Source organism: Vombatus ursinus, unplaced genomic scaffold (assembly GCF_900497805.2).
Source record: "Vombatus ursinus unplaced genomic scaffold, bare-nosed wombat genome assembly UNPS02014802.1, whole genome shotgun sequence".
NCBI lineage: Eukaryota > Metazoa > Chordata > Mammalia > Diprotodontia > Vombatidae > Vombatus > Vombatus ursinus.
The window spans coordinates 19215244-19233989 of NW_020954580.1; the positions used below are offsets into that span (position 1 = coordinate 19215244).

General features: G+C 36.7%; 1 protein-coding gene across 7 annotated transcripts in view; it reads right to left on the bottom strand.

The window, feature by feature from the left end:
• Positions 1–7382: 7382 nt before the first annotated feature.
• The window catches only part of ZDBF2 (zinc finger DBF-type containing 2), a 65425-nt gene continuing 54061 nt past the window's right edge, over positions 7383–18746 (bottom strand). For all 7 annotated transcript variants that reach the window (XM_027873498.1, XM_027873500.1, XM_027873495.1 and 4 more), the window contains one exon: positions 7383–10335. In XM_027873498.1, the coding sequence (XP_027729299.1) occupies positions 8216–10335 (2120 nt within the window). In that variant the 3' untranslated portion in view covers positions 7383–8215. The remainder of the gene's footprint in view (positions 10336–18746) is intronic.

The window sequence follows — 18746 nt, forward strand, 5'->3', positions numbered from 1 at the left end:
GAAAGTGAGAGATACGTATATGGTTAGCATTAGGTCACTTTGGTGGAATGGTAAGTTTCCTGAAAGGGAGTGATAAGCCTGGAAAGATAAGCTGAAGCCAGTTTGTGAAGGATTTTAAATACCAAATGGAAAAGTCTGTATTTTATCCTAATGGCAATGGAAAACAAAAACGCCTCATGAACAAGAATGACATTATTGGACCTATGCTTTACTTCCAGCAATACAACTTCATGAGACTTGGAAAGGGGATAAATTGGATATTGGGAGGCAGGCCAGTATAACAGTCTAGGGCCTAGAGGTAGTAGAGGACCTAGACTTGTATTTACATCACTTACATATTTATTCTGCCAATTGGAATAATAATAGTTTAAGACTATTAAAAAAAAAAACAAATCCTGTTATGTGGGAAAATTGTATATTTGCTAAGAAATGCATTTTCCCAGGGCCATGGAAGAACTGGTACAAGATCAAACTAGGTAAAACCCACTCAGTAACATTCTAGACTGGTTCAGTGACTTTAGAAAATGAGGGACAGAAAAGTACTCACAAGAAGCAAAAGGATCTAAGAAAGATTTGGAGTAGTGACTAATGAATATTTAAGAAAATGATAGAAGATTGGTCTTTTGACAAAAAAAGGTTAGATATTTCTGTGCCTTTTGATACTAATATGCAAATTATTTGAGAAATAGTGCATACCAATAAAGTTTTCATTTTTGAGTCATCAGTTAAAGTGTTTCTGGCTAACGTGCAACAGCTTTGGAAACACTAGGATGCTACAGGTGTCAATCTTTTTCAGTAAATGGTAAAATCTAGACTTACCCACATAGTGGTCCTGATGGTACTCTTGCAAGTCAGGGTCTCTGAACTCTAATGTTTTCTTAGTCAATTCCATTTGATTCTTATGCGATCCTTGACAATTCTTTTCACCAACCTAAAAATGTCTCTATAGTTTTTGTTGGATGATGTGTTCTGTGCTTTCATCCTAGAATGCAGTGTGGTTCCTGGTTAAATGACCATGGTCAGAATATATATTTCATTTGCAAAGTCAGCTATTGATAAAACAAAATTCTGCCAAAAAATATGAAGTGAACTCAACAGAAATGAACCAAACAGACATATGAAGGAACCACAAGAAATTGACTATCACTGATAATAAATTAAACTGATATAATATAGTAATATTAATCTTTGTAATTATATAACACTTTCTTAAGGTACTTCAGTTAACTTTTAAAAATCGTTTTCCTGTAGTCTTCACATACCTCTGGAAAGCAAAGGCAATCTATAATAGGTCATTTTCCCACAAGAAATACTTGTTACATTTTATATTTAAGGGTACAGAAGATGTTCCTTTGGCCCAAGGCTGATCACAAAGGGGTTAGGGCAGCATTACTTAAGACAAAGCTTAGAGAGTCACTCTGAAAAGCCTTTGCACTTGCCTCTCCTTGCCCTTCTCATTCGTATTGGATGCCAGTTTCTCCAGACACCTTAGAAATTATTAAATATATTCACCTATCCTTAGCGACAGCTGCTTAGCATGGCTAATGTGTGTGCAGTGTCAAAAGTAATGAGTTTACTGTGTTTTTTCCCCAAGGGAAAAAAGTCTACTTTTAAAAATATAAAAAGGTTGATTTTTCATGGGTGTAGTTATTTGTAGGACCACTTTAATAAGCTGATATCATTCCTGACCATTACTCAATCGATATTCTAAAGCATTCCATAGCTACTTGAGATTTAGTGTACGATTATGAAGTGAAGTCAAGTAATTTCTAGGAAGTATAAAAAGCTGAAGAATCTATAGTCTCTACCTAAGGTAACAAAACAAAGTTAATTTTCTTCTAAAGACTCTGAAAACTTTTTGCCTCATAAACAGCATGACTAATAACATGAAACAGTACTTTAAGAAAAAAAGAAACACAAACATCCAAAATCCAGTCTTTTATTGTGAAATCAAAATCTGTGATTTTTCTCGATAGATTTGGTTAGAATAAATTGATTCATAGTTTAAAACACTGCAGGTTCCAAAACCTTAATTTCTGGGTATGCTCCACGTCTACTGAAACTGTCTTCTCATTTTTTATTTCTCTAATTGTGGCTGTCAGTGATAGCAACATCTTTCTAAACTGCAAACTTAATATTTGGTATGTCCAGGTAATGCTTTAAATTGATATGGTACCATTTGGGCAATTTTTCTAGGAAGAAATTCTGTTCCAATTTTTGTGTACCTTCAAAGACAAAACAAAATTTCCAGAATTCAAAGCAAACCAACAAATATTTATTGATGAATTACTTGTTATATATGAGGCACAACTATACATTCCAGCAGAGATTTTGTGCCTGTCCTCAATGATTTTAAATTTGCAAAGTAGAAGCCAATACTAAATAATGAGAAGAATTTGGAAACGTGGGGGCGGGGAGGAAATCAATAATCCTTCAAAGGCCAGATTTTTTTTTAAAATTTATTTGAAGTAAAATAGCTATAAATGTAGCATTCATTAAGACCCCAAATAGGGGAAATGCCAGGTAGTGTTAATTGAACAACTTTTTTGTGAGCTAGAGGGAACAAAAGAAATCTGAAAGTAAGATGTTAAGAGGTGTGCTAAGATAGCAAAAATTTCAAGAAGAGAGCATAAAAAAAGCTTACAAATTAAACAGGCCAGAAAAATTAATAAATATTAGCTTAGAAGTATAAGCAACTGAAAAGAAACCATTAAGAATTTTAAGACAAAACTGAAAAATAAGGGAGTAGAAAAAAGTAAATTAAAGGAAGAAACAAGGCATGAATCAACTTAAGGCAGTGGTCTTGGACATATGTGACTATGAAGTAATGAGTAGGTTGGTTCCAAAGACAAAATACACAAAAGTAAATCCCATAATTTATAAGCCACATACTAATATATTCATGAAAAAGGAAGATTAAAATATGACACCACAATAAATTTAAGATCATTTCCTAAAGAAATTTTAATAAATCCCATCTTGCATTCAGAATTGTGTGTGCATTTGTTTATTTTTCATGAGAAACAAAAAGGAGTTAAATGTTCTATATTTTAAATACATGAAAGACCTGCACTCTTTCCTTTATTAAAAAAAAATCTACACACTCAGCTCAATGGTAGGTATGTTTGATGAATTTATCTTATTCATTTACGAGGCTACTTTTGACAAAGTCATAGAGGGCATAAAATGGATTCAGGGAGGAGTTGAGGGTTTTTGTTCTATAATAGGAAATCAGAAATAAAATTGTGAGGGAGGAAGAAATACTACTGGAAAGGGAAAAAAGAAAAAGTAATCTAAGGAAAAATCAGGGAAGCAGAAGGAGTGGGGGAAGAGAAGAACCAGATGCTATTTTAAACCACCATGCTAAATTTCTGAATATATAGCCCTTAGAGGAAACAGATATTGGTTTCTTATCAACTCTTACATACCTCAATTTCATCATATATAAAATGAGGGGAGTTGGACTAGGTGGTTCTGAGATCCTATCCAGCTCTCGCCAAGAAAAGCAGGGTCCAAATTCTATCTCTAGTACTGACTAGCTGTATGACTCTGGATAAGTCACTGAATTTTCCTGAGGCCCAGTTTCCTCAACTGCGAAATGAAGGGATCATATAAAAAGGACTCAAAGTCCTTTCTCGCTCTACAACTATGATTCTATGACTATGATTAATGAAAAGAAACAAAAAATCAAATATATTTAGGCTTGCAGGGCCACACATTGAAAACTTAAGAGATTATCTACTCCAACACTCTTATTTTAGAAATAAAGAAACTGAGGCCCAGAGCGTTGAAGTGATTTGCTCAAGGTCATAAAGAAGGTAAGTGGCAGAGCCGACATTCAAACCCAGACTCTTCGACTAGAAATTTAGTTCTCTTTCCGTGGCCCCTTCTCATTCCATAAGATTGTGTAAATGATGTTAACCTCAATGATATTTTTTCAGATACGAAAGTACCTTGAAGTGTTCAGAAAACTTACTGAGTACCTTACCTGTCAGATTTAACTTCCAACACTCTACTACGGTTGCTGCCTTATACAAAATAAGATCCAGAGCAATGAGTTCTAGAACTAGCTTTGCCACAGTAAAGCTATGTAACTTTGAACAAGGTATTCAACACTCTGGGCCTCAGTATCCTTGTTTCTAAATTGAGGAAGTTGAAGCAAATAATCTGTAAGAACACTTCCAGCATTAAAATTCTATTATTTCATAATTCTTTATCTCTTTTATAGCTGAAAATGAATAACAAAAAAGTCTGTATTTCAGATATTAGGAAAATATAATGAAATGGCTATGGGCAAACTGCATTCAATACAATAAACAGAAGTATGTTTATACTAACAAAATTAAAAATTAAATCACAGATTCGTCTGTGTGTGTCTGTGTGTGTGTCTCAAATGCAAGAAAATACCATGAAATATTTCTGGATGACGTCTACTTTATATATATATATAGAATGTAAAACATTCTATATGTATATATACACATATACACACACATACATTTACATACACATATACTTACATATGTACCATATACACAGATACATGAATACTTCAAGGCACAGCTTGATAAATATGCTATTATTCTAATATCTAAATGGAGTATTAAATAAGTGACTATCACCCCTATTTTTCTAAATTGCATTTTATACCAAATTCCCAAAACATTTACACTGGATGTTTTGCAATTTTTAAGTCTTGAATGGATTTTAATCTATTTTTCTCCTAATTATTTTTTCTATGTAAGAATGGGAATAGAAATTTCTTACTTCAGGAAACCTCAGATCCCCAGAGTCCTTCACCTCTAAAGGCGACTACTGCTGGGGCCAAAAGCACTGCACTGATGTGTGAATCAATGCCAGATGCCAATTTTATAATACTTCACATGGCAACAGGACTGAAGATACCCCAATGCAGGATATTTTGAATTGTGAAACTACTCACTGTTACAGTGAGCCATTTATTATGGATAAATGAAATGAAACATTACAAATACTAACTTTAATTGGGGTGATTTGACTAGGGCAAGAACACTCTATTCTTTTTTTTTAAAATTATTCCTCTTAGTGCATCTGTATTTTTCACACCATCAATGTTCACAACTCACCATTTTTCCTAAGTTTTTGTTGTTGTTTTGTTTTTTTTTTAAAGTTACTGGCTCCTTTACTGTCAAACCAACTTTAAAATGTACTTTGGTTGTCATAATTCTCAGATTTCTTGAGCATTCCCAGAAAAGGTTTCTAACATGTACAAAAAATATAGGTAATGTTCAACACACAATAAATTTTGTTATCTGGACATCTTTGAAAACAAAAATTTACCAAGACTTACCCTTCAAATGTCTTTCTTTAAAAAAATAGTACACTGTTAGTCTTTATACTGGTTTTAAAAGAAAATATATAATTATTTCAATGTTTACTTAAATATAGTTGATCTTTATAAAAAAAAAGTGTTACCCTGATTCAGAGCCCTATTTACATTAAGAACTTAAATGCACAAATGCAAAACAATCTTTTACATCACATGGTACACGTACTTTGTGTATCTTACCAGAGTTAACAACAGAAAGCTCTATCACAGGACAGGGACAATAGTTAATTAACTATTCATGACAGTGGCACTCAAATTTTTACTGTTAAAAGTTTTCATGTATATTCTCAATAAAACATACAAAAAAATTACACACTCTCTACCAGGATTCAATGTGTAATCTGCAAAAAGGGCAAGAATATATTTTGGCAGAAAAGGCATTTCTTGTATCATACAAAATTTTGCTAGCAGTAAATTTCCACATAATATTAATTTTGAGTTAAATTATAACTGTATTCTAAAACACTCTTATAATGTATGTAAAGTGCTTTTTAACCAAGCGCTATATAAATGAAAGCTATTATTATTACTAAAATACTAACACAGAATTCTAATCTAAAGAAATAATCAATACTGTATCATAACCCCTTATTTCAACAGTGTTAGACTTAACCACAAGATTCTTTTCCAAACTGAGGCTTAGAATGTATTTCTATCCTTTTTTTTAAGAGTTATTTATCTGCAAATTTTAAAACGTTTGGTCATTTCTGAATTACAAGGAATTCTTCATAGTGGCTATAACGATAATAATACCTTGCACTTATGTAGCGCATTTGTTTTCAAAATGCTTTCACATATATTATTTCTTTTTTTTCTTTTAACAAAAGCATGCAGAATTACTATTAAGAGTACTTAATGGAATAATGCATATGCATCAGAGACCCCAACCCCATCCCACACCAGGAGTATTTTACATACCAATAATTTTACTTCCATCTGTAAAAGGATATGCTTTTCTTCTGAGACCAAAGTTTTAAAGGCCATTATGGGCTAGTGGTTCATGGCATTTTGGGCAAAGAAATTAAAACATGTTTTGTACATTTACATGTGAGTGTTAGTGTTTTTAAGATATTACCTTTTCTTTAGGTCTTATTTCTTATTCTGTGTAAGAATTTGCAAAATATAGTATTATCCCATTGTTACTAAGATCATGCTCTTTGAAACATAGCTGCATATGTTAAAAGTATACTGTAAGTTACCCTACAAAATGAATTAGTCCTATTCCCTAATATTAGTGTTATTTTAAAACGGACCTACTTCAGGATTTTCATATGTCAGGAAAAACAAATTCTTCAGGCCAAGGTGTCTACTGAATAAAGATATAATAACACTTTAAGTCAATGTGGTTATCACAAACCACAAACATTACATTTCTTCTTGCTTTTCTGTGGAGTCACTGGACTAGGCTAACAATTTTAAGAAATACCAATAATGAAAGAATGTAGGTGAGTATTTATAAAATAGTAGCATTTAAATGTCAATATGCTAACTACTATTAGATTTTTTGAAATAGGTTTTTTTAATCTGAATTAATAATTAAATCATTTAAGTAACACCGTCTTATATAAACTTATCAATTAAATTTGATTAGAGCTTATAAACGAAATGTGCTTGTCATATATTGTTGAAATATGAGAGGCAATGTGTTATAGGTGATAAAAGAGCTGATCTCAGCACAAGGAAAACCGGGGATTAAGTCCCATTTCTGACACAAACTGATTATGTAAGCTTGGGTAAATGATTTAACCTTTCAGTGCTCTAGGCAGCTTTCTCTACGAGTTTTACAGAGGAGGTGCCTACCTGCACTGCTAGAAGGAGTTTTCTCATCTTGGAGTTCTCAGCATCAATGACGTCTATCCCTATCTCTAGTTTTCGACAATATAAGGTCAAAAGGTAGCCTGAATCTTCATATTTTAATTATATGCCCTCTGTGGGTTTAAGATTTTTGAAAATCAAATGCAATTTTTAATGTGCAAGGAAAAAAAAAAGAAAAAAAAAAGAAGAGCATAAAAAAACTGGGAGAAAAAAAGGGGTTTTCCTCCCACCCACAAACCTGAATTGTTTCTAAATTGTAAACTGTAAAGTCACAAGGATTTGGGCTTTTTTTTGTTGTTGTTTTGTTTTGTTTTTATTTGGTCCAAATGAATGAAATTAGGGCCTAAGAGCTATGGCTAAAATAACTGCTTGACAATTTTTTGTTAACTGGGGGATTCTGGAACTTCTTTCCATACAGGTCTTTAAAAACAAAGTTAATTTTCATTTGTCTAATACTTTAGTTGAGATTCTAACAACAAGGCAGGGTATACTCTATTTGACATCTCATGGTCCCTTCCAGTCTTATGATTGAACTGTACTTCATTTTCATTTGCTAGTCTCATACTATATTGACACTGCTCCCAAAGCAGTCCTAAAACACATATAACGTATGTGCAAACAACCACCAATTTGTCATTAAAAATATGACAGCATTTGTTTTACTATATTTCCTGGGCATCATTTTGACAATTTATTACAATCTGAGGATATGGGAGGTACAATCACAAAGACTGAGAGGGAGAGCATCAAACTGGGGGTCAATTTTAATATTTTATATTAAATTATAAAATTATACAAGATCACAGTTTTTCTGCAGAAAAGGGTGGACAACAAGTGCATTTAAGTCTAAAAATAAGGCCCTAAGTGCTAAATTCAAACAAATACAAAACTTCTGAAAAAACATTTATAGCAAAACAGTGCAATGTGTACTGTGCCCATATCCCAGCCATGTGAACTGAGTTATTAGCTTATTAATTTAAAATATAATTTAGCTGAGGGTTTTGACTCCTCAACTAGACAGCACAAAAATCTTTAGTTCATTTTCTCGTTCAACTTGCCACTAGTTGTTGGCAAGGAAAGAGTTTCTGTGTTAAATAACGGTGTCCCAGTAGGACAAGATAAAGCAGGTAGTGTAGCAGTTCTAGAAGGCTGTTTTTCTGTGTTAAGTAGTCTTTGATCATCACTCACCTCCCACCTTGTAACTTTGGAAGAAGTCCATTCTGACTGTTCCAGAATAGACTCTGCTGAGGCTCTCTCTGGTGTTTCAGTAGCACCTGATGTGACTGTGGAGTTCAAAAACATCTTCCTGGGTCTTTTCCTCTTCTTTAGCATTTTAAAATCAAGTTTTTGCGTCCTCAAGTACTTTCCCACAACAGTTTTTCTAGCTAGATGTCCACAACCCAAAACAGCAGAATATTTAGAGAGCAATGGTGATATATACTTTCTTATTATCTCATTCCTTCTGCTCCTAACCCAGGGTATTTGTTTTTCCGAAGTGTCCTTAATTCTTACTCTAGCAATTCCATGATGGAGAACCATAGGTCCAGAAGCCTTTCTGGAAAAACCTGTGTTCTTACTATTTGCCTCCTTCCTTTCCCAGATTTTCTTTGGATTTTTCTTCACTAGTAACTCACTTCTGATTGACTTTACAGGTGTTTTTGCAACCGTCTGCTTAAATGAGGCTGATCTGGAATAATTTTCTATTTGAACATGCATGGTGTCTAAAAGTGAGACTGCAGACTGTTGATAAGATTCATCTGCAGGGCTATCAATCAAAACTTCATAATCCTCTGAAGAAAAGGAAGGTCCATCCTGCTTTTGACTTGATGTTAAATCATCTTCTTCAGCGGAAGAAAGGGAAGATCCATCCAACTTCTGACTTGATGTTAAATCATCTCCTTTATCTGGGTCTGAAGTAGAGCTATCAAGGTCTAACAAATTAGAAGACTGACTAGCTGGTAAGCATTCTTTCTGAGAAGCAACACCTTTGTTCAACTTGACATTTAGGTTGAGACTTTTAAACAGCTGTCTCACATGGGCAGGTTTTTTAACTTTGTCTCCTAATAAGTCAGTAGGAGTTGTTTTCAGGACTCGATTAGTCATTGGATCATAATATTTAAAAGAACATCGTTTGTATTTATATTTTATAGAATCATTATCTATGGAATTGTGGTTTCTTCTCATTTTAAGTTCATCAAGAATTGCTTTATTCTGATTAGTCTCTGGGCAAGAAAGAACATAAACTACTGTTTCAGGTTGCACAGGGCTCAAAATTTTGGTATATGATTCTGGGAGTTTAAGTGTACAAAATCTGGTACTTGTGTTTGGTGTCCTATCATTCTCCAACCAAATACCTGTCTCATTGTCCAATAGCTCTTGCTCACTAAAAACGTGTCTTCCAAATACTGAATAGTCTATCACACTTGTCTGAGTCCCATGGCTGACTTTAACAACCTGGCATCGAGAAGCCATGCGCCATGTTTGCTTCTTAGGCCTCTTAGCTGGTGGAGCATTGCATAGCGTATCTGAAGCCTCAGAAAAGTTGTCAAAACTACAAACGCTTGCAGTATCATTGAATTCTGGCAGTGCATTAGCTGACGTCCCACCTTTCTGCTTATTTTTGCTTGTTTTCTTAGTCTCAGGCTCATCATCAAAGTAACAACGGAAATTCCGGCCTTCCCGGAATTCACGCACCATAGCTTCAATCTTTAAGTCATCTTCATACATTATTTGAGTCCATGTTTTTCCCACAAAGGAAGGAGGCACATGAGGAAGTGCAGGAAGCACTGGCTCGTCATGGTGTTCCACTGTGTTCACGTTTGCTGGTTGTGCGTCCCCTAAGGAACTAACTTTGAGAACAGAGCTCAAACGAGATTGATAGTTCTCATCTTCCAGGTCAACATGCACCTCTGTCAGAAAGTCTATTTCTTTCACAGCTAATGTATGCTGGTCAGCTACTGATTCAAATGGGGTATCACAATCAAAACTCATTTCAGAATCTGTTGTACTTTCATGATCCAAAATGGCAGATATATTAAAAAAGGGACTCTCCTCCTCTTGGCTGGGCTGTATATTGGGCAGAATGACGTCTTCAACGACTTCGTTAACAGGAACTGTACCAATACTGCTCAACTTTGTTTCTGAGTTTTCTCCTAATGTGGGGGTGGACTCAAAGTTTAGTGAGCCACCAGTACCCATACACATAATGCTCAATTTTGTTCCTAAGTTTTCTCCTACTTTGGGAGTTGCATCAAAATTTAGTGAGCCAACAGTACCCATACCCACACTGCTCACCACTGTTTCCGAGTTTTCCCTTAGTTTAGGAACTGACTCACAGTTTAATGAGTCATTAGTCCCCATACCCATACTGCTTACCATTGCTTCTGCATTTTCTCCTAGTTTGGGAATTGACTCAGAGGTTAGTGAGCCAACAGTCCCCACACCCACAGTGCTCAACTTTGTTTTTGACTTTTCTCCTAGTTTGGGAGTTGATTCAATTACTAGGTTATCAGTACCCAAATCCATACAGATCAATGCTATTTCTGAATTTTCTCCTAATTTTGTAGTTGACTTAAACTTTGGTGAGCCATCAGTCCCCATATCCATTTCTAAATTTTCTCCTAAGTCGGCAATTGACTCAAAGTTAAATGAGCCATCATTCATTATATCCATAATGGACAACAATGTTTCTGAGTTTTCTCCTAATTCAGCAGTTGATTCAAAGTTTAGTAAATCATCATTCGCCATATCCATAATGCTGAACGCTGTTTCTGAATTTTCTCCTAAAATGTCAGTTGACTCAAAGTTTAGTGAGCCATCAGTCCCTATATCCATACTGGTCAACTTTGTTTCTGAGTTTTCTCCTAGTTTAGGAGATGACTCAAAGTTGGGTGAGCCACTGATTTCCATACCTATATTAGTCAAATTTGTTTTTGAGTTGGCTCCAAGTTTAGGAGGTGACCTACGGTTTACTGAGTCACTAGTCCCCATAACAATACAGCTTATCACATTCTCTAAGTTTTCTCCAAATATGGGAGGTGATTCAAAGTTGAGTAAATCACCAGTTTCCATACTCTTAAAGATAAAATCTGTTTCTGAATTTTCTCCTACATTAGACATTGACTGAAAGTTTAACAAGTCATCAATTCCTATATCCACATTGATCAAACTTCTTTCTGAGTTTTCTTCTAGATTAGAAGTGGGTTCGAAGTTTAATGAGTCATCAATCCCCATACCCATATTGATTAAACTTGATTCTGAATTTTCTTCTTCTTTGGGGGTTGACTCAAAGTTCAATGAGCTACAAGTACCCACTCCATTATCAGTCAACAATGTCTCTGAATCTGCTTTAGGTATGGGATTTGGCTCAGGCTTTGGTGATTTCAACATAGTTTCTAAGTTTTTTTCTACTTTGGGCACTGACTCAAAGTTTATTGGGCTACCAGTCCTCAAACCAACATTGACCAACTTTGTTTCTGAGTCTTTTTCTAATTGAGGATTTGACGCAAAGATTACTGAGCCACCAGTCCCAAAACTCACATTGATCAACTCTGTTTCTTCTACTTTTGGAAATAATTTAAAATTTGATAAGCCATCAGTTCCTACACCAACACTGATTAGCATTGGTTCTGAATTTTCTCCTTGGTGGAGAACTGACTCCAAATTTAGTGAGCTACCAGTTCCCATTTTACTATCGGTCTCTGAGTCTGCTTTAAGTAGGGGATTTGGCTCAGGTTTTGGTGATTTCAACATAGTTTCTAAGTTTTTTTCTACTTTGGGCATGGACTCAAAGTTTATTGAGCTACCAGTCCCTAAATTCATACCAATCAACTCTGTTTCCTCTACTTTTGGAGATAACTTAAAGTTTGGAAAACCATCAGTTCCTACACCCACACTGATTAACCTGGGTTCTGAACTTTCTCCTTGTTTGAGAATGGATTCAAAATTTAGTGTACTACCAGTTCCAGTTCTAATATGAGTACACAATGTTCCTGGGTCTGCTCGAGGTATGGGACTTGGCTCGGGTTTTGGCGATTTCAACATAGTTTCTAAGTTTTTTTCTATTTTGGGTACTAACTCAAAGTTTACTGGGCTACCAGTCCTCAAACCCACACTAACTAACTTTGTTTCTGAGTCTTTTTCTAACTGGGAATTTGACTCAAAGACTACTGAGCCACCAGTCCCCAAATTCACACCGATCAACTCTGTTTCCTCTACTTTTGGAGATAACTTAAAGTTTGGTAAGCCATCAGTTCCTACACCCATACTGATTAACCTTGGCTCTGCACTTTCTCCTTTGCAGAGAACTGACTCCAAGTTTAGTGAGCTATCAGTCTCCATTCCAATTTCAGTCAACAATGTCTCCGAGTCTGCTCTAGGTATGGGACTTGGCTCAGGTTTTGGGGATTTCAACATAGTTTCTAAGATTTTTTCTACTTTGGGCATTGACTCAAAGTTGACTGAGTTATCAGTCCCCAAATTCATACCGAATAACTCACTTTCTTCTATTTTTGGAGATAACTTAAAGTTTGGTAAGTCATCAGTTCCTACACCCACACTGATTAACCTTGGTTCTGCATTTTCTCCTTGGTTAAGAACTGACTCAAAATCTAGTGAGCTACTAGTCTCCATTCCAATTTCGGTCAACAATGTTTCTGATTCTGCTCTCGGCATGGGACTTTGCTCGATGTTTGGTGAGCTTCTAGTCGCCGCAATGATACAGCTGAACACAGTGTCTAAGTTTTTTCCTACTTTGGGAGTTGATTCAAAGTTTAGCGGGCTACCAGTACCCACTCCAATATCAGTCAACATTGTTTCTGAGTCTGCTCTGCGTGACTCAAGGTTTGATGAATTCAACATCATTTCTAAATTTTTTCCTACTTTGGGCATTGACTCAAAGTTTACTGAACTACCAGTCCTCAAATTCATATTGACCAACTTTGTGTCTGAGTCTTCTTCTAATTTGGGATTTGACTCCAAGATTACTGAGTTACTACTTCCAAAACCCATACTGATCAACTTTATTTCTGAGTTTTCTCCTAATTTAGGAGCCATTTCAAAGTTAGGTGAGCTATCAGTCCCCAAATTCATATTGATCAACTTTGTTTCTGAGTTTTCTCCTAGTTTGGGAGTGGACTCAAAGTTTGGTGAGCCACCAGTCCCCAAATCTACACTGATTAACTTTACTTCCGAGTTTTCCCCTACTTTAGGAGCTGACTCAAAGTTTCGTGAGCCATCACTTCCCATACCCGAATGTTCTCCAAGTTTGGGAGCTGAATCAAAGTTTAGTGAGCTACTTGTCCCCACACTCATAATTACCAACCTTCTTTCTGAGTTTTCTTCCAGTTTGGCAGTGGTCTCAAAGTTTAGTGAGCTATCAATTCCTTTAGCCATACTGTCTAACCTTGATTCTGAATTTTCTCCTTGTTTGGGAATTGACTCAAAATTTAATGAGCTACCAGTGTTCACTCCAACACTGGTCAAAAATGCTTCCAAGTTTGTTCTAGGTATGGGACTTAGCTCTGTATCTGGTGAGCTCCTAGTCGCTGTAACAATGTGGCTCAACCTAGTTTCTAAGTTTCTTCCTACTTCAGGAGTTGACTCAAAGTTTACTGAGCTACCAGCCCCCAAATCCATACCAATCAACTTTGTTTCTGAGTTTTCTCTTAATTTGGGATTTGACTCAAAGTCTACTGAGCCAGTAGTTCCCAAATCCATACTGATTAACTCTGTTTCTGAGCTTTCCTCTACTTTGGGAGCCAACTCAAAGTTTGAGCCACCAATTCCTACACCTACATCAATTAAATTTGTTTCTGAATTTTCTCCTAACTTGGGAGTTGAATCAACGTTTAGTGGACCACTACTCCCCAGACCCATAGTAACCAATCTTCTTTGTGAGTTTTCTCCCAGTCTATGGGTTGATTCAAAATTAAGTGAGCTATCAGTTCCTACTCCAACATCAGTCAACGACGTTTCTGAGTCTGTTCTAGGTATGGGAGTTGCCTCAAGATTTGGTGAACTCCTAGTCGCTATAACAATACAACCCGACACAGTTCCTAAGTTTTTTACTACTTTGGGAGCTGACTCCAAGTTTACTGAGCTACCAGCCCCCAAACTCATACTCATCAACTTTGTATCTGGATTTTCTCCTACTTTGGGAGTTGACTCAAAATCTGGTAAGCTACCACACCCTATACCCACATTGATTAACCTTGTTTTTGAATTTTCTCCTAATCTGGGAGGTGAATCAACATTTAGTGGGCCACCAGTCCCCACACCTGTAACTACAAACCTTCTTTGTGAGCTTTCTCCCAGTTTAGGAGTTGACTCAAAGTTTACTGATCTACCAGTACCCAAACTCATGCTAATCAACTTTGTTTCTGAATTTTCTCCCACTCTGGGAGTTGACTTAACTGAGCCATTAGTTCCCATACTCATATCAATAAACCTTGTTTCTGAATTTTCTCCTTGGTTGGGAGCTGGTTCAACAGTTAGTGGGCCACTAGTTCCCACACTAGTAACAATGAACTTTCTTTCTGAGTTTTCTTCTTGTTTGGGAAGGGATTCAAAATTTAATGAGCTACCAGTCCCCAAACCCACACTAGTCAATACCAACTTTGAGTCTGTTCTGGGTATGGGAGCTGATTCAAAGTTTGAGGAGTGACAGGTTCCCAGGACAATAGAACTCACACTAGTTTCTAAATTTTTTCCTACTTTGGGAGTTGACTCAAAGTTGAATGAGCCACCAGTCCCCATACCCTTACCTACGAACTTTGTTTCTGACAAACTCTGTTTCTCACAAACTTTTTCTGGTAATTTGATATTTGACTCAGAGTTTACTGAGTCATCAGTCCCCACACCAATGCTAATGAACTTTGCTTCAGAGTTTTCTCCTAGTTTGGGAGTGGACAAATAGTTTATTGAGCCACTAGTCCCCAAATCCATACTTATTAACTTTGTTTCTGAGCTTTCCCCTACTTTGGGGGCTGACTTTGGGGAACCACCAGTTCCTATACCCACACTGATTAACCGTGCTTCTGAATTTTTTCCTAGTCTGGGAGTTGATTCAAAGCTTACTGAGCCACCAGTCCCTTTAAGAGTTGACTCAAGGTTGAATGAGCCACTAGGCTGCTTACCAATGGTGGTCATCACTGTTTTTGAGTTTTGTCCTAGTTCGGGAGTGGAAGTAACCTGAAGTGAGCGACAAACTCCTATACCTGTACGGCTCACTTTTAATCCTGACCTTGCTTTTAATTTGTGGGTCAACTCAAATTTTAATGAATTACCAGTCCCTATACCAACACTGGTAAACTTTTTTCCTGAGTTTTCCTCTACTTCAGGAGCTGACTCCAACTTTAGTGAGCCACCAGCCCCAACACCAAAACTGGTAAACTTTGTTTCTGAGTTTGTTCCTAATTTGGAAGCTGATTCTAAGTTTACTGAACTACCAGTCCCCATACTAACACTGGAAAACTTTGTTCCTGAGTTTGCTCCTAGTTTGGAACTAGATGAAAAGTTAAGTGAACCACTAGTCCACATACCCATATGGATCAACTTTGTTTTTGAGTTTCCTCCTAATTTTGGGGTTGATTCCAAATTTCCTGAGCCACCAGTCTCCATATTCATACTGAACAACCGTGTTTCAGAATTTGCTCCTACATTGGGAGCTGACTCAAAGTTTAGTGAGCTACCAGTCCACATGCTCATACGGATCAGCTTTGCTTTTGAGTTTTCCCCTAATTTTGGAGTTGATTTAGAGTTTCCTGAGTAACTAGTCCCCATATCCATACCGAATATTCTTGTTTCTGGGTTTGCTCCTTGTTTGGAAGTTGACTCAAAGTTTAATGAGCCATGTGTTCCCACATCCATACGGCTAAACATTGTTTCTAAATTTCCTCTTAGCTTAGCAGTTGACTCAAAGTCTACAGAATCAAAAGTCTGCACACCCACACTGATCAATTTTGTTCCTGAATTTCCTCTGGATTCGGGAGTTGACTCAAAATTTACTGAGTGAAAAGTTCCCATATCCATACTGATCAACTTTATCTCTGAATTTTCTCCAAGTTTGGGAGTTGTCTCAAATTTTAGTGAGTGACCAATCCCCACACGACTCAATTTTGTCTCCGATTCTGCTTTTAATTTTGGGGTTGACTCAAACTTTATTAAGCCACCAGTTCCCATACCAAAACTAGAAAATTCTGCTTTTGAGTTTGTTCCTGATTTGGGAGTTGACTCAATGTGCAGAGAGCCACCATTTCGCATACACATACGGCTCAACATTGTTTCTAGATTTTCTCCCAGTCTGGATGTTGACTCTAAGTTTACTGAGTCACTTGTCCCCATCCCCACACTGATCAACTTCATTTCTGAGTTTTCTCCTGTTTTGGGAGCTGACTGAAATTTTACTGAGCGACCAGTCTGCATACTGATATGGCACAATTTTGTCTCTGACTTTGCTCCTAGTTTAGGGGTTGCCTCAAATTTTAGTGACCCACCAGTACTCATACCCATGCCTCTCAACTTTGTATCTGCGTTTTTTCCTAATTTGGGAGTTGACCGAAAGTTGAATGAATTACCAGTCCCCATACCCATACTAACAAATTCTGTTTCAGAGTTTACTCCTAATTTTGGAGCTAACTTACGGTTTAGTGAGCTACCAGCACCCATACCTACACAACTTGACATGGTTTCTAAGTTTTCTCCTACTATGCGTGAAGACTCAACATTAAGTGAGCTACCAGTCCCTAGAACCATACTGGTTAACTTCGTTTCTGAATTTGCTCCTGGTTTAGGAGTTGACTCAAAGTTTAGTGAGCTACCAGTGCCTATACCCATACTCCTCAACCCTGTTTCTGACTTTGCTCCTAGTGTGGGAGCTGCCTCAAAGTTTAGTGGGCTACTAACATCCATAACCATGCTGAACAACTCTGTTTCTGAATTTTCTCCTAGTTTGGAGGTTGACTCAGAGTTTACTGTACTACCAGTGCTCATACTTATATTGATTAACCTTGTTTCTGAGTTTTCTCCTAATGTGGGAGTTGACTCAATGTTCAGTGAGCCACCAGTTCCTATACTCACACTGTTCAACTTTGTTTTTAAGTTTTCTCCTAACTTGATAACTGACTTGGCCTTTCCAGTGCTGCTGGTGTCCATACCCAAACTGCTCAAATTTGTTTCTGATTTTTCTACCAGTCTTCGAGTTGCCTCAAAGTTTAATGAGCTACCGGTGTCCACAGGCATCCTACTCAGCTTTGTTTCTGAGCTTTGTCCTAATTTGATGACTGACTCTGCCTTTAGTGAGCCTCCAGTTCTGATATCAACACTGTCCAACTTTGTTTCTGAACTTTGTCCTGATCTGATCACTGATCTGGCTTTTAGAAAGCCACCTTCATGAAAACTGCTCACCTCTTTTTCTGAGCTACCTCCTAATCTGATGACTGACTCAAATTTTTGTGGGCCAACAATTCCCATACTGGTACCACTCGACTGTGCTTCTGAATTTGTTCCTAATTTAGGGGTTGACTCAAATTTTAGTGAGTTATCAGTCTCCATATTCACACAGGTCAGCTTTCTCTCTGAGCTTTCTCCTAATCTGATGACAGATTCATAATTTAATAAACCACTAGGCTCCATGCCCACACTGCTAATTTTTGAACTTTTTCCTAGTTTGAGAGTTGAATCAGAGTTTAATGAACCACCAGAATCCTTACTAATACTGCTCAATCTTGTTTCAGAGTTTTCTCTTAATTTGGGAGCTGACTCTAAGTTTCTTGAGAAACCACTACCCATAGAAGTACTGCTCAACTTTATTTTTGACTTCTCTCCTAGCTTAAGGGTTGACCCAAAGTTTAGTGATCCATTAGTACCCATAACAATATTGCTTAATTTTGATTTGGGGCTTTCTCCAAATCTAATGATTGACTGAAGATTTTGTGAGCCACCAGGACCCAAATTAACACTGCTTAATTTTGTTTCTGAGTTTTCCCTTAACTTGGAAGTTGCCTCAATGTTTGGTGAACCACAAATACCCATTTCTATGCTGTTCAACTTTGTTTCTGAGCTTTCTCCTAATTTGGGAGCTGACTCAAAGTCTGGTGAGCCACCAGTACTCAAACTCATACTGGTCAATTTTGTTTCTTTGTTTTCTCTTAATTTAGGAGTTACATCAGTGTTTGGTATGCCACTAACACCCACACCCATACTGCTCAACTTTGTTTCCGAACTTACTCCAAATTTAATGATTGATTCAAAGTTGGGTGAGCCAACCATACCTATACTGCTCAACTTTGCTTCTGAACTTTCTCCAAGTTTGGGGACTGATTCAATGTTTCTTGAGCCACTATTATCTATACCAGTACTGCTTAATTTTGTTTTTGAGTTTTCTCTTAATTTGGAAGTTGACTCAAAGTTTTGTGAGCCACCTGTCCCCATATGAATGCTTTTCAACTTTGTTTCTGAGCTTTCTCCATATCTGATGATTGACCTAAAGTTTCCCAAGTTATCAGTATCCATGCCCATGCTGCTCAATTTCGTTTCTGAGTTTTTTCCAAATCTGATTATTGAC